This window comes from Mobula hypostoma, chromosome 6, assembly GCF_963921235.1.
Source record: "Mobula hypostoma chromosome 6, sMobHyp1.1, whole genome shotgun sequence".
Classification (NCBI taxonomy): Eukaryota; Metazoa; Chordata; class Chondrichthyes; order Myliobatiformes; family Myliobatidae; genus Mobula; species Mobula hypostoma.
This window is the reverse complement of record NC_086102.1, coordinates 21,340,503-21,357,633: the sequence shown is the minus strand read 5'-3', so window position 1 is coordinate 21,357,633 and position 17,131 is coordinate 21,340,503. Positions and strand designations below refer to the sequence as shown.

Here is a 17,131-nt window from a genome sequence, read left to right as displayed (position 1 = left end):
CTTGCATTCAAAATTGACCATTATGCAATATCCTTTATTCATCCGCTTTTCAGGATCTGGATCTGACTGGCAACATCAACACATTGCCCATCCCTATGTGCTCCTGAAATAAGAGCCAACCATGTGTCATTTATGGGTCAGGTCAGATCAGGTCAGGATCTCCTCCCCCGAAAAATGTTAGCGAACCAGAAGGCATCTTCCAATTATCCAGTTAGCGTGCGGTCATCATTTTCAATGAATACATTTGTTTCAATCCTATATTATTAACTGAATTTAAATTCCTCAGCTGCGCTAGTGGGACTTTTGAACTCAGATCTCTGGATTGTTAGCTGAGCTCACACACCACACTGGAGGAATTCAGCAGGTCAAGTAGCATCTGTGGAGAGGAGTGGACAGTCAGGACCCTTTACCTGGACGGGGCTAGTTGAGAGCTCTGGGTTACCAGCCCAGTAACTTAACCAAAGCATCACCACCATACTATGAAAGCTCAGAAAGTTCCATCTGTTTTGCATTCCTGCTCGTACCCAATTTCACCAGTTTGAACATTTTTTTTTTAATTCTGTAAGTGTTGACCCAAGCTGGTGTGTGTGTTTGCATGCTTATTTTTGAAGCCATCTGTTGTGCATGTTAATAGCCATATGCTTAAAAGTTGTCCTTAAAATGGTTACCTGCTGGAACAATCACTCTCCGCTCATTAGTTGTCATGTTGGGAGGCGGCACATGTTTCTCCTCCATGTAGTTACTGTAGCTCATTGGAACATTCTCTGAGCCACTGACCATCTTTCCCGCTTTGGCTACGCTGCAATGTTCTGGTGAGTTTCTGCACAAATTTAAAAAAAAGTCTTGTGAAAATCAATGGAACATTTATGAGTGGAATGCAGGTGCTATGTGGCTGGGGCACCTGGGGTGGCTGCAGGTGAGGAGTTTGGCAAAGCATGCAAACATCAGTCCTTCATAAATTCACACACACTTGGCATTAAACAGAATGAATGTTTTATTATGCAGCATGTTTTTCAAGTTCTTCTAAAACAACAGATGCATTGCATAAAATTCTGTGTAGGGGGTTTCTTTCGGTGGAACAAAATGTTAGTGATTTGGGGTCTCCAAGGGGTATTAAACAATTTAACGAGGCTACTTTTAGCAAAGGGAACATGAGACGCAGAGATCAAGTTTTGGTCAGTGAAACAAGGACTCATTAACTGGTAGGAAATGGCTTGCTAAGCAAGAATCAACTTGAAAACATATTTCAAAACATGACATTTTTTCAGTAACCTTATTTATCGTTCTGACAAAAGTCTAACTTCAACCACCATTTTCCCCTCCAAACCACAGCACAATGAGATCTCTAAAGAGTTAATTTGTTAGCACAAAGCTCTGCCCTTTGTCTATACAGACCTAGTGCCTTATTCTATTTTAACTGTGCATCTTGTGCTCGACAGTAGGCTTTCACCATAGACAAGCCAGTTTCCAATGATGTTATTTAGCTTCTGCTCATGATCAGTACTAACACTTAATGTTTTGATGCTCATACTGGCCTTGTTAAAGAATCATGTAGACCTAGGTAGAGAGATCCAGAACAGGATGAGAAGATTAGTACATATTTTTTTCTGATGTCCTTATGGGTCTGGATAAACAGGACTGATGGGAGCTGTATCCAACATTCAGAATGGTCTCCAGCCATTCTGTTCCTGTTGCTGTGAATATACTCTCATCATCTCTGTCCGGTTCAGCCAGGAGTGTTAGATTCTGTGAAACTACAGTTGGGCCCAAGAATGAACACAGTCCAGGTGTGTCATAACACTTGCCCAGACAAAGTACCCAAAGCTAAGGTAAGAGCTCTACTCTTTGAAGCTGAACGTAGGAGAGCCTTCCTCCCCTTTCTCCTCATCATGCCAAACCTGCTGGAGTCACCATCCAGGGAAATGCGTTCTTCTGCTCTCATCCAAGCACCAATGTGCCCTTTATTTGTGTACGTGTCACACATTGGGTCATTCGGTCAGTGCCTGAAATACATGCTTTCTCAATACCTATACAAATAACCCTTCCCACAGAAGTCAAAGAATGCATTAACAGGAGCATTGGCTCATTTTCATCTGTTTATTGAAGGGCCCTGATGCTGCTAATCATTCATATGACCAGATTCTGAACTCTTACTTCTCACTAGAAAACAGAGGAGTTTTTAAATACAGTTTAAAAAAAAGAACATTAGACCACTCTGGAATAAATTTCCTTATTGTGATCTTTTAGACTTCCTTTAAGTACTATTTGCCGCAAATTCCTTAAGAAGTTACATACTACATACATGGAGGTTTTAAATTTTCTTTTCAGAATCCCTGAGTCGATATCTTTGAACACAGTCCCTAATACATTTCAGTAGCATTACCACTGTGATACATACACTTAGAGGCCACTTTATTAGGTATACCTATGCACCAGCTCATTAATGCAAATATTTTATTAGCCAATCAAGTGGCAGCAATTCCATGCACGAAAACATAAGGAAATATTCAAGAGGTTCAGTTGTCCAGAACAAACAATTGAACGGAGAAGAAATGTGAACTGAGTGATTTTGACCATGGAATGATTGTTGGTGCCAGACAGGGTGGTTTGAGTATCTCCAAATCTGCTGATCTCCTGGGATCTTCACATACAACAGTCTCTAGAGTTTACGGAGAATGGCGCGAGAAACAAAAAAAAACTTCAAGTGAGCAGCAGTTCTGTTGTGATAACATTTTGCTAATGAAAGCAGTCAGAGGAGAATGGTTCAGCTGATAGGAAGGCGACAGTAACTCAGTTAACCATGCAGAAGATCACCTCTAAACGCACAATGCATCAGACCTTGATGTGGATGAGCCACAGAGAAAGAAGACCATGAACATATGCTCAGTGGCCACGTTATTAGATGCAGGAGGTACCTTAATAAGGTGGCCATTGAGTGTAGACTGACTTATTTTCTCAGAAGGCACAAATACTGCGCATTTGCCAGAAGAACGAGTGAATCTGTCTTGTAAAGCTGTGGATGCATATAGCAGTAGGATGTAGACGGAGATGCATAGCAGTCTTCTGACATTTAAAACAGAAGCTCAGAAGTAAATTGGTCTCGGTGAAACATGGACAGGTTTTTACACTGACAAACTCAATGGTGCAGCATTTTCACAAGTCCCTGTCGTGATCTCATCATAAATTTGAGAATGCATTAGCTGAGAACGGTAGAGATGATTTCCTTTTCCATTGGCTTTGCGAATGAGTATTTGAATGGAGATGATAATTGTCTGAGAAAGCAAGCACGGTCAAATTCAGAATCAATGTAAGCTTAATATCACAGTGTATACTGTCGGCATATTTCACCGTATACTGCCTTGAGATTCATTTTCTAGCAGGCATTTACAGGAAAATAAAGAAATACAATAGAATTTAGGAGAACTGTTGCTAAACAATGGCTAACAAATAATCAATTTGGAAACGAAGACAAATTGCCAAATAAATACATAAACACAGAGAACAGGAGTTGTGGTTGAGTCTGTACGGCATGGAGTCAGTTGCCAGAAGAGAGAAGAGGTTGTCAGAATTGCTGCATACTTGGGTCACCAAGGGGAATGTACTGACAGTCTCTATGATGAACACATAAGATTGGAACTGGATGAGACCCAATAATTCACTGCAAATAGAGGTAAATACAATTTTCTACAGACTCTGTGTCCCTAAAATTATATGATACATTTAAAAGGTACACTAAAATGTTCTTGATACAAAGCAAAATGTTGTTTTGTATCAATGGATGATATCATTAAAGTGGAGACACAAGAGACTACAGATGTCGTGACCTGATTGGGGGAAAGAAAAACAAACTGCTGGAAGAACTGCTTGGATCAGGCAACATATGTAGAGACAAAGGGATGGCTGAGGTCTTAGCTCAAGTATCTGCATCAGGACCAAGTGTGTAGAAGGGACATAGCCAGTATAGGGAGGTGAGGCAACAGGAAAAAAGCAACAGATGAAACCAGATGTGGAGGGGATAATGGACAGATGGGGGTAGGGGACTGGTGGAGTTTGGAGACAGTGAATGATGGATGATAGGTAGAGAGAGAGATAGGACAAGAGGTTATCATATGAGGAGTATTTGACAGCTTTGGGCCTGTACTCGCTACAATTTAGAAGCATGAGAGGAGAGCTTATTGAAATCTTTTGAATATTGAAAGACCTAGAGAGAGTGGATATGGAGAGGGTGTTTCCTATAGTGGGGGGTTTAGGACCAAAGGACACAGCCTCAGAATAGAGTGATGTCCAGTTAGAATGGAGACAACGAGGAATTTCTTTAACTAAAGGGTGACAGATCTGTGGAATTCATTGCCACAGGTGGCCGTGGAGGCCAGATCGTTGGGTGTATTTAGGGTGGAGGTTGATAGGTTCTTGATTAGTCAGGGTGTTAAAGGTTATGGGGAGAAGGCAGGAGATTGGGGCTGAAAAGGAAATGGATCAGCCATGATATGGCTGGGCGGACTTGATGGGCCAAATGGCCTAATTCTGCTCCTATGTCTTACGATCTTATAGCCTTATCAAAAAAAGGGATGGGGAATATTAGGAAAAGAAGTGAGGTTGGAGTGCTGGGGGTAGTGGTGATGTCGAAATGGAGATAGAGATAGAGGCTAGAGGGAAATATGTGGAGCCACAAGAGGCAGCAAATGCTGGAATGTGATAGGAAGGAAGGCAACAAGCAGAACCAGATAAAGAAGCAATGATATGCAGAATGGACCAACTGGGGGAGGAGATAGGAGACTCCCTAGGTGAGGGTATGGGTGATAGCCCGAAGGAATCAGATAGAAGACGAGCTGGTAATTACGAAAAAGGGGGATAGGAACGGTGAGAAAACCTGATGGATCAGAAGAAGAGAGAAGAGACCACAGTGAGTGTGTGTTACCTGAAATCAGAAAACACAATGTCCATATCATTGGGTTGTATTCACAAAGGTGCAATATGAGACATTACTCTTCTATTTTGGCCTCACACTGGCCGTGGAGAAAGCCAAGGACAGGTTGATATGGGAGTGGGAACAGAGGTCACCAAGAAAATTGGTGTGTGTCCTTTCCTGAAAATAAGACTTGGACTGAAAGCCAACCTGTGGGCATGTTACACATCCTCAATAATTTTGAATGTCCTTAATATAAATAGAAAGTGATATTTGGAAGTTGGTATAAACTACATTGTGTAGCAACAACTGCTACAATGAAGCTATGAGTGGCCAAAGTGACCCAACAGTCTACGACTGTCCTGGTGTCTTTATAAATTGAAGTTTAGTCCCCTGGGATAGAGTCATAGAGTATTATAGACCAGAAACAGACTCTTCAGTCCATCTAGTCTATGCTGACCTGATTTGCTTAGTCCCATTGACCCGCTCCTGGACCATTGCCCAGGATTCCTCTCCCATCCATGCACTTATCCAAACTTTTCTAAACTATTACAATTGAACTTGCATCTACCAGTTCCACTGGCAATCCATTCCACACCCACACCACTCTCTGAGTGAAGAAATCCCCCCTCAGATTCCCCTTAAATATTTCACCCTTCACCCTTCTCTAGTTCTAGTCTCACCCAACCTGAGGGGGAAAAAACCTGCATATATTCACCCTATCTATACCATTTATAATTTTGTATGGCTTTATAAGATCTCCCCTCATTTTCTTGTACTCCAGGGAATAAAATCCTAACCTATTCAACCTTTCACTGTAACTCATTTCCTCAAATCCTGGCAAGATCCCTGTACATTTTCCCTGCACTGAGAATGGGATGTTGTTGCAAATGATGCAGGAGATACAACTTAAGATGCTAATCAGCTGTTTTAGTTCAATGTCCTTTAAAATGTTTGTTAATTAAAAGCTATTAGATATTGAAAAGGACTGAGGAAAATGGGGGAATGTTGGAGTATCAAGATCACTTCCAACCAAATTGGATTGGCTAACCAGTATACACCGATGTGATACATTACAGGGCAAAACATTGTTAAAATAAGTTAATTTGATATGATTTCAAATAATTAAGTCAATGTATATTGAAAAGGTAAACACGAGGAATTCTGCAGATGCTGGAAATTCAAGCAACACACATCAAAGTTGCTGGTGAACGCAGCAGGCCAGGCAGCATCTCTAGGAAGAGGTACAGTCGATGTTTCGGGCCGAGACCCTTCGTCAGGACTAACTAGCTCTTCCTTCAGTTAGTCCTGAAGAAGGGACTCCGCCCGAAACGTCGACTGTACCTGTTCCTAGAGATGCTGCCTGGCCTGCTGCGTATATTGAAAAGGTCCCCAGCATATACACTCTGTTGCCATTTTGAAAAGTACCTCCTGAGCCTAATAAATTGGCCACTGAATGTATGTCTATGGTTTTCTACTGTTGCACCGATCCACTTCAAAGCTTGACATGTTGTGCATTCAGAGATGCCCTTCTGCATACCAGTGTTGTAAAACATTGTTATCTGAGTTACTGTCACCTTCCTGTCAGCCTGAACCAGTCTAGCCTTTTCCCTCTGACCTCTCTTATTTTCAAGGCATTTTCACCCACAGAACTGTAGCTCACTGGAAGTATTTTTTGTTTTTCACATCGTTCTCCTTAAACTCTAGACACTGCTGTGTATGAAAATCCTAGGAGATCAGCAATTTCTGAGATACTCAAACCACCCTGTCTGGCACAAACAATTATTCCATAAGACCATAAGACATAGAAGCAGAATTAGGTTCGAGTCTGCTCCACCATTTAATCATGGCTGATCCTTTTTCCCTCTCCTCGTGGCCAATGTCACTTAGATCACATTTCTTCCCCACTCCCACCCCCCAATGTTTAGTCTGAACAATGAGTGAATCTCTTGACCACGTCCACATGCTTTTATGTATTGAGTTGCTGCCACATGATTGGCTGATTAGGCATTTGCATTAATAAGCAGCTGTACAGGTGTACTTAATAAAGTTTCCACTGTGTGCATTATTTTTTCGGAAACATGCACTGATTCTACAGTAAATGAGCATATATAAAGCAGCCTCACATGCTCCATGCAGCCAGAGAGCAAAGCTAATTGACTCCTTCTCCAACACGTGAAATAGCTGAAAGTGTTATTTTTGCATTTCCAGCCAAAGCTGTCTCCGAGCTCTCAAATTATGAAGATTGGTTCTAATTAGTACAGGGTGCTATATTCCTCTTAAAAAGAGTCAGACACCCTATCTTGGAGTGCTTGAAAATTAACTAGAATCAGGACCACCCACACACACTTTAGACATCAGGATGTGGCCATTTCTTTCAGTTTACACCATGCAGTACCGTGGAGCTGGTGCATATTTCAAACTTCAATTGAAAGGGAGCAAGGTAGGGACAGAAATGGGTGCATTCCTTCAGTTCTGACACGTGCCTTCATTAGCAATGCAATGAAACAAAACTGGAACAAGTTATCATCTTTTTAAAAATAAATACAGGTGTTTGGTGCCGTGGTATGCACTTCAGACATTTCCCAGCAGCCCACTTATAAACAAGACTGTCTGGTTCAAAATTTGGACCAATAGCAGGCCTGCAGCTGAATGGTGCTGTGGAATGCCCAACACAGTTAAAATGTGCTTGCTTGCCATTGTGTGCCAAGGGAGGGCTGTGCAGGCAGAGAGCTGAATAACAACTCAACAAAAAAATTGATTTGTTTTCATATGAATGAAGTTAACCACAGTTAGATGTTGGCCTGATTCATAGTAGGCTTGATATTGTCAAATTTGGACAAGGACATGGGACATACCCTGGTTGAGGTGGAGAGAAAGACGTATTGTTGTTATAATGGACAGAAAATCTGACAGGAAAATGCATTTACTTTTGCCACTCAAGTTTCATATTTAACAACGCAAAGCCATAAAATTCCTTTGCTGTTTTCATAAAATTGCGTCTAAAGTTTGCTGTCTCCGATAGACTTCTGGGCTTGGAATTTATGGCCAGGTCATGTTAAAGCAAATCTGAAAGAAAGGTAATGATTTGAACTGTTACTTATGGTTTCAACTGGCTTCAGTCTCTCTTCTCTCTCTCTCCCTCTTTCTATATTTGTCTCTTTCACTCACTCTCTCCCCTTTCTCTGTCTCTGTCTCTCTCTCTTGCCATTCTCTCTCTTTCTTTCTCTCTCTCTCTCTTCCCACTCTATCTCTTTTCCCCACACCCCCATCTACCTCTATCTCTGCGCATTTACATGATTCAGTGTGTGTTGCACAATTACACAATGTCTGTCACACATTTGAAGTGTAACTACTCCTTTCCTTGCCAGAGGTTCCAGAATTTCATCTTGAGGTCCATTACATTCATAGCCACAGGAATGTTTTGGGTTGGTTCTGGTTTGAAATTTTGCCACAATGATCCCGGTAACAGTGGAAAACAGCTGCTTAAACTAGTCGACTATTCACGATTAGCCAGACCTTCACCTCCAGTTCTGGTTCTAATATGCTTTGTGTTTATCAAAAAGCAAAAATAAAAAAAACAGCAGAAGCTGGAAATTCTGATGAGAGTTCATGGACCTGAAATGTTAATCCTGCTTCTTTCTTGGTGGATGCTGCCTGACCCAATGTGTATTCCATCCTGCTCTGATTTATTCCCAATACAACATGTCAGTCCATGACCTCCTCTACTGACATGATGACGGTATTCTCTCAGGTTGGAGGAGTAATACTTCATTTTCCATCTGGGTAGCCTCCAACTTGAGGGCATGAACATTGATTTATCTAAATTCAGGTAACTCCTCCCTCTCCCCCTTCTATCTTTTTCCATTCCTCATTATGGCTCCCTCTTACCTCTTCTCTTCTTCTTCTCAGCTGCCCATCACCTCCCTTTGATTCCTCTCATCTTTTCCTTTCTCCTATGATTCTATCACCTCTCCTATCAGAGTCCTTCTTCTTCAGCCCTTTACCTCTTCCAGCTGTCACCTCCCAGCCTCTCAATTCACCTCCCCACTCCCACCCACACATCCACATTCCACCTCACCCGGTTTCACCTATCACCTGCCAACTTGTACTCCTTCTCCTCTCCTCACCTCCCTCTTCCTTCCTTTCCTGTCCTGATGAAAGGTCTTGGTCCAAAGCAGCAGCTTCTTATTCCCTTCCATAGATGCTGCCTGACCTGCTGAGTTCCTCCAGCATTTTGTGCGAGTTGCTCTGGATTTCCAGCATCTGCAGAATCTCTCGTTTTCATTCTCTGATTTATACTTTGTTTGAACATTGCTTGTATATCATGGTCTATGATGGCCCCAGAAATAATCAGGAATTTCTCCCATTTTTAGCATGGGAGATACCTGAATCTTTTCAGACGTCTTTCTAGTGGGATTCTATTGGAGCTAAGATACACTCAGTGGCAGACTAACATTGATTCAAACAGGTGCAGGCTTTCTGCCCATTAATCTATTCTACCCCCGAATGATTTTACCTCAGCTTTTGCTTATCCTAACCCAACATAATATCAAGTCATCCTTCTCCAGATATTAGTACTGTGATGAATAGACATTTCTTACCAACATGACTCCTCTCGACATAGTCATTGATATATTCAAAGATAAGATCAGTAGATTCTTGGGTGCTAACAAAATCAAGGATTGTGGGAATTGAGTACAAAGTGGATGAGTATAGGATAAACTATGATCTTATTGAATGATGGATCAAGCTTGAGTGGTTGAATACAAGCTTGAACAGGTGCAGGAACAGGGAAATTTTGGGATCTATGTCCATAGATCCGTCAAAGTTACTTGGCAAGTTGTTGGGATAGTTACTTGGCCATCATTAGTCAAATGATAGAGTTCAAGAACTGTAAGGTAATGTTTCAGCTCTATAAAACTCTAGTTAGACTACATTTGGAGTATTGTGTTCATTTCTGGTCACCTCATTATAGGAAGGACGTGAAAGCTTTAGAGAGGGTGCAGAAGAGATTTTCTAGGATGCTGCCTGGATTGGAAAGCATGCCTAATGAGGAAAAGTTGAGTGAGCTGTGTTTTTCTCTTTGGAGTGAAGGAGGAGGAGAGGTAACTTGATAGAGGTATACAAGATGATAAGATGCATGGATAAAGTAGACAGCCAGTCCCTTTTTCCCAGGGTGAAAATAGCTAGTACGAGAGGGTATAATTTTAAGGTGATTTGGAGGAAAATATGGTGGAGATATAAGGGTAGGTTTTTCTAAGCAGAGGGCAGTGGGTGTGTGGATCACTCTGCCAGGAGTCAGGGTAGAAGCAAATATTTTAAGGACAATTAAGAGATCTTTAGGCACACAGATAAAAGAAAAATGGAGGGCTACATAAGTGGGAAGCATTAGATTGATCTTGGAGTAGGTTAAGGTGCCAAAGGTCATGGCCAGAAGGTCTGTACTATGATCTACTCTTCTACGTTCTATGTATTATATTATATTGCCTTTTCCTGCTGGTTTTTCTAATGTTCTTATACACTTCCATTCTCTGGAGGAAATAGTTTCCCTGTAATAGTTTCCCTCCATGAAATACTTTTTAATTGGATCACTCTTCAATCCTCTACTCTCAGGAAAATGCGACATATCTTTATTAAATATCTTCTCACAATTTCAACTTCTTTCTGGTGAATCAGCACTATACCCTTTCCAAGAGCAATTTCCTGAAATGGCCAAAACTGAACCCAGTGCTCCAGATGTGGTTTAAGCAAGGATATATAAAGCTGAAGCATCACTTCCTCACTTCAATCCCAATGCCCTTGAGTTAATGACACACATCTCGGTCTGCTTTGTGCTTTTGTAAAGATCTTTAGTGGTTTGTGTATATCAATATCCAAAACCCCTCATTCCTCTGATCTCTTGGCTTTATATCACTTAAAAATATTCCTATTTGTATCTCGAGAAACCAAGATGGATGACATCATACACCTCACAGTACAGTTGCTAATACTAAGGAGAAGGTCCTTGGGAAGCTGAAAGGTCTAAAGGTAGATAAGTCAACTGGTGGTGAATTTGTGGAATGTATTGCCACAGACGGATGTGGGGCCCAATTCATTGGATACATTTAAAGCAGAGGTTGATAGGTTCTTGATTAGTAAGGGTGTCAGAGGTTACGGGAGAAGGCAGAAAAATGGGGTTGAGAGAGATACTAAATCAGCCATGATGGAATGGCAGAGCAGACTTGATGGGCTGAATTCTGCTTCTATGTTTTATGGTCTTATGGTCTTTGAGATCTTGAACTCCACCCCCTCCTCCCACCCCCATCAGTTTGCCTCTGACTCTGTTACTCACATTATTTACTAACATCTTGCTCTCAACCACACAATTGATGCATTTAGCAGCTAAATATTCTATTGCACTACTGACTTGAGATCTTTAGTGTGGAATGATCTTGAGGAATCAGAGGTTTCATCACTCATGACAGCATACTCAGATTCTGCCTGACTCTTAAAACCATGGCACTTTTGTGAATGATCCAGTTCAACTTGTGACCAATGATGGTCTCCAAATGTGTTGACATGGGATCTGTGCCATGATGATATCATATTCTGGAGGAGCCATATGAGGTTTTGCTTGTTTTACATTGCCTTTGCCTCATGTACGGCTAGTGCAAATTGCACAAGTCTGATTGAGATTGACACTATACAGGTCCATCTGAAAGTTGGCACGACTTGTCTTGTTTTCTGAAGAATTGCAAATGATATTCAATATTGTGAAACCTTCCAAGCAGACATATTTCTTGCCTTATGTTGAAAAGATTATTGGTAAGTGACTTGTTATTGCCACATGTATTGAGATAAAGTGAAAAACCTTTGTCTGCATACGATCCATAGATAAATCATTCCATACAGGAGTACTTTCAGGTGGTGCTGAGTGGGGGGGGGGGGAATAAACTCCAAGTGGACCTCAGCCTTGTCGTGGAGTGGAGACTTGCATGCCTCAATGACCCGGACAGCTATGTTGCCTGGAGTCAGGGCTTCATGCTTTGGTTCTTGTTGAGTCACCCATGCCAAACAGGTCAAAGGGTAGAGGCTAGAATAAGAGTGGTCCACTGGACCTCTAGGTTTGGGGGTTCAGCTCAGGGCTAACAACTGTGACTAGTAAAATAAAATTGTTATGTTTAATATAATATTTATAATAATTTTATACATGAAACATTAATGTGTACATTGAACCATCAGAAAGGTAAGCTATCACTACTTTGGCCACCCAGGGAACAATCAGTGGCTGTTTTGCATCGTCATCATTCTGAATTGTGAATTTATGTACTACCAGTAAGAAGTTTCTGTCTTAGATTTTTATCAGCGACGATCTTGGCAAACTCATCAGTGAATTTCTCTGCTGCTTCGTGACCAGCAGATGCCTTATGACCACAAATCTTTATACATTTAATGCCGTGTCTTTTCTTAATGTTCTGCAACCAGCCTGCTGAATATTCACAATAACCTTAATTTTCAGTTCATTATGATAGATCTTTGCTTGTATCATGATCGGCGTACCATTAATTGGCATATGTTCACTCCTTCAGTACATAATTGAGAACTTCATTTTTCACTTTATTCATTGTTTTTCTATTTTTCATTAACTTCTGCTCATTACATATGTGAGATCACTTTTCTGAACTGTCTGTGGTGTACAGAGACCTGCACATTGCCTGAGAACCTTTCCCGTGCCCTGTGGAATTCTCTATTTGTAACGTCATGTCGGTACTCAAAAAAAATTTGGATTTCGGAGGTTTGTGGATTTTGGAATTTCAGATAAGAGATGTCTAATCTGTACAACATTTAAAAGGCACTTGGATGGACACTTGAATAAGAAAAACGTAGTGGGATACCAGCCTAATGTAGGTAAATGGGATTAGTGCAGATAGTCAGTATGGATAAGGGCCCATTCTATACTTTACTTTCTGATGATTCAATCAGTGCTTCACTATTGGATCTACATGATTTTTGATGCAACGTTATTCCATTGCCATAAATCCATGGCTATAAAAGATTCCATGGACCTACTTCATAGAACTGGAGGAAATTTGCCCCTTGGTCAATTTGTATTGATTAGTCATTGTCACTACAGTAGAATATTTCATTGCCATTTGCAAATCTTGGCATGAGAAACAAGACTGTGTTTTAAGCATTTGGATTTGGCTGTGAAGCTTTAGGATACCAGCAGACCATGACTGACATTATGTAAATAGTGTGCAAGGAGCTCTCTTGATGCACCATCCTGGGATTTAAATATGCAGCTCCTCCAGAATAGTTCATTTATAACACGTTTTTAAAAACTGTTGCTTTTTAAAATAATGTATTGTTAATGAGAATTGTCATATTAATTGTAGTGTTTAAAAGGGCAGACTGTTTCTGTAGGTGGAGCTCAATATCGTGTTTGTGACCACTGGGAGTTGGAGTATGCTTTGGTATGAATTTGCAGGAGCTCAGCCAAGTAACACAATGCTTTAATGTTCTTGCTTTACTTCCGAGCAAAGGTATCTTATTATTTCGCATTCATATTAAAAGAAAACCACCAGCTAATAAGGAACTCCATTCATAATCTGAAGTGAAGATCTCGCTGGAGACCTGCATGAAATATTCAATTACATCGCTAATCCAAGACTGGGAAACTACATGAGAACATTAGTTAAATTAGCTTACTAAAATCACATTCAAAATTTAAAGAATTTATTTATAACTCTTTTGTATTTGTATCGTTAGTATTGCTAAGTGTTCATGGTGATTCAACAGAAAGACAATAATCTTTAATTGAAAAATTTACAACACCCAGATTGACTCTTGGCCTGGTGACAGCATGAAGGTTCTGAGATCAGCACACAAAATGGGGTCTGTGATAACGTAGCTTGTTGCTTTAAAGTCACAGGCCAGGTATATCCTTTGTAAAAATGTGTTGTGGAGGCACATATTGAGCTACAGTAAAAAAAAATAGCTGCTTATATAACCCTGGCCTCTGCCCTTGGGTAACGGCCAGCCTTTCTCGGTCCAAAGAAACAACAGGAAATGACTAGCTTACATTGTCATTTTCGCAACCCTTTGACAATTTAAGAGTCCGTGTCTGAGGTGAGTTGGATGCATTCAAGACACAAGACTTGAATGTAGAATGAGTTAATCGCAGATTTGGCCTGAATTTACAGGATAACCTTTGTCCCTGGAACCTTATCCCCAAAGGAATTCTGCATCCTGTCAGAGACTTGTTCATATTATAATGAAACATTGTGACACTCACTTCCTTTGCATTTTTGTTATGCTCCTGTTGACAAATTCATGGTGACAATGGAGGGTTCCTCTGCTTCTTTGATATTAAATTTATTTCCTGCAATGAAACTTCATGCCATCCCCGCCCCCATTTCCTCTGTCAAGAATATCTCCCAATGTTCTAACCACGTCTGCAAATTACTGGCTTTCTCTTGGAACGATGAAGAGCCATCACATTAAAGTTAAACAAATCAAATCTGTGAAGTGCAACACAAACTTCTCCTTAACTAATGACCATGCATGACTAGCAAGCAGTAGTCATTTTAAAAGTATTGGGAAATATGCAGTTTAAATAATGGAGACAAACATGAATCATATCTCTTTGCATGTTGCTCTCTTGACTCAGCTGGTTGTTATTAAGGCTCTTTGGATGACACCTTTATATTTTATGACTGATTACTCCTTGATTGTATTTCTATGTAGCAGTTAAGAATTTTCTACATTAAGTGTAAAGACACATTGGACAGAGAAACCATGCCATATGGGGAGGGATAACAAATCCGCCACAATAGAACGGCAGAGAAGTCTTGATGGGTCAAATAGTCCAATTCTGCTCTTATGTCTGATAGTCTTATGACGTTCATGCCAGGAGACTATATTGTCATTGGGGAAAGTATTCTAAGCTGTTGCTCATGGCAAATATTCCACCAATCTTTGGTGAAAGTGCATTAGAAGGACAAAAATTGGGTTTGTATTTATATCACTAATATGTCAACATTTATACCCTAAGAAATGTAGCCATTACTATACTTGGAAAAGTGTCATCTAGTTTTCAAACAGCAATCAAGAATTCAGAAAATAAGTGATCTACTGTATCTCCACAATGTTGATTGAATCATTACCAGGGATGCTGGAAGAAACCAGACCTCGAGAACGGGCTCTTTTATCATCATCTGTGTAGGCAGACAGAACTTTGGTCGGCCTAAGGACCTGCAGCTTTTGGCTTGTGCTAAGTTCTGTTGCAGTGCAAAAAGGGCTGGAAAAAGCTTTCTTGTTGTACATAAGCAAATGGATTCGATGCAGAGTGCATAAAAGAATGACAGAAATTGTCTCAGACAATATTTAAATCATAAAGCATGAAAATTAGATTAGAAAATTGTCACAAGTGCATCAAAGCATACAGTGAAATGAACAACACAGTTCAAGGATGCCAACATACCATGTCCACAACTTGCTAAACCTAACCTGTACATCTTTGGAATGTAGGTGGAAACCACACAATCATGGGAAGAATGTACAGACTCTTTACAGACAGTCACGAGAATTGAACGTCAAATGGTGATCACTGGTACTATAAAGCTTTGTGCTAACCATTATGCTACTGTGCCTCATAGAAAGGAAAGTAAAATGCAAACTTAAATGTACTACAATAATTTAAAGAGAACTGCACAGAGAAAGAGGGGGGATAAATCACTTTGACAAAGGAAAAAATCAGGTAATAGAAAAATAAGTATCTTAGATGGAAGCATTAGATTTAGAGAAAGGAAGATCAGAAAATCAACAATATCTGTGGAGAGACACTTACTGGTTCTGGTCAATGATCTTTCATTAGAATTATAGAAAGAGAAGAGTCAAATGATTTTACATGATTTCTCTATGTGTATGTCTATTGATTGGATTCTTTTTTTGTACCTACAGAGCAATGTCTCATTAGACTATTACGCTGTGGTGGAAGCTCTCATGCAGGGTGAACTTACGTAACCATTTATTACCAACATATGAATGGATTTAAAAGAATTCAAGAGCAAAAACAGTACTAGAAATCTGAAGTCAAAGATCAAAATAGAAAATGCTTTAAGTAACTACCTAGCTCAGGTAACAACTAGAGAGAAGCAGAGTGAATGATTCAGGTGGAGATTGTTCCACAAAGGACTTTAATTGCAAAACTGATTGGCATATAGTTCTACATTACAACAATAATACTGCTAAAGAACTTAAATCACTTTGGATTATTCTCAGATTATATAATATATACTAATTATAGAGTACTGTGCAAAACTTAGGCATCCTGGCTATATATATGTGCCTAAAACGTTTGCATGGTACTGCATATTAAACATTATTAAATATATATTTACATTAATGTTATATGTTATATGTTATAACATGAATAGAGTATAACCACAGCACAGAAACATGTTATATATTATATATTATATGTTATATATTATAACATTAATAGAGTTATAGAGTACCACAGCACAGAAACAGGTCTTGTGGTCTATCTAGCTGTGGCTGAACTATTATTCTGCCCTGAGCTCTCCAGACATGTCCCATCCATGTAACATGAATATTATACATTAATGTTATGATCATCATCATCATGTGCCATGCCATATGATGTGGACAATGTTGGTCTTTGCATGACCATAATTGTTCTTGGCAAATTTTTCTACAGAAGTGATTTTCCATTGCCTTCTTCTGGGCAGGTGACCCCAGCCACTCTCAATACTCTTCAGAGATTGTCTGCCTGGCATCAGTGGTTGCACAACCAGGATCTGTGATTTGCACCGGCTGCTCGTACAGACCATCCACCACCTGCTCCCGTGGCTTCACATGACCCTGAGCGAGGGGCTAAGCAGGTGCTACACCTTGCCCAGGGCTGATCTGCAGGCTAGCAGAGGGAAGGAGCATCTCACACTTCCTTTGGCAGAGGCACACCGCCAACCTGCCACCCCATGAACGAAGTAAATCAGTAAATTATAAAGAACCCTGGAAGTGAGGTTTTGCACATATGAATCTGAAATTCCATTGACATGTGAATTAAAATGCAGCAAACACAAATACTGTGAGAAACCTTTGTGATTTTATAGTAAAGACTGAAGGAACTAACATAAAATTATGACGGAAACTATGAATTGACACACAATATAGTGATGCAACAGAAATAACAGAGAGAAGTGAAAGCATCATAGGCCT

The 17,131-nt window shown here is 40.2% G+C and overlaps 1 protein-coding gene across 11 annotated transcripts in view; it reads right to left on the bottom strand.

Annotated features, from left to right (window-relative positions):
* erg (ETS transcription factor ERG) overlaps positions 1-17,131 on the bottom strand; it is a 301,473-nt gene that overhangs the window by 38,310 nt on the left and 246,032 nt on the right. For all 11 annotated transcript variants that reach the window (XM_063050372.1, XM_063050374.1, XM_063050373.1 and 8 more), the window contains one exon: positions 669-820. In XM_063050372.1, coding sequence (XP_062906442.1) covers positions 669-820 — 152 coding nt within the window. The remainder of the gene's footprint in view (positions 1-668; positions 821-17,131) is intronic.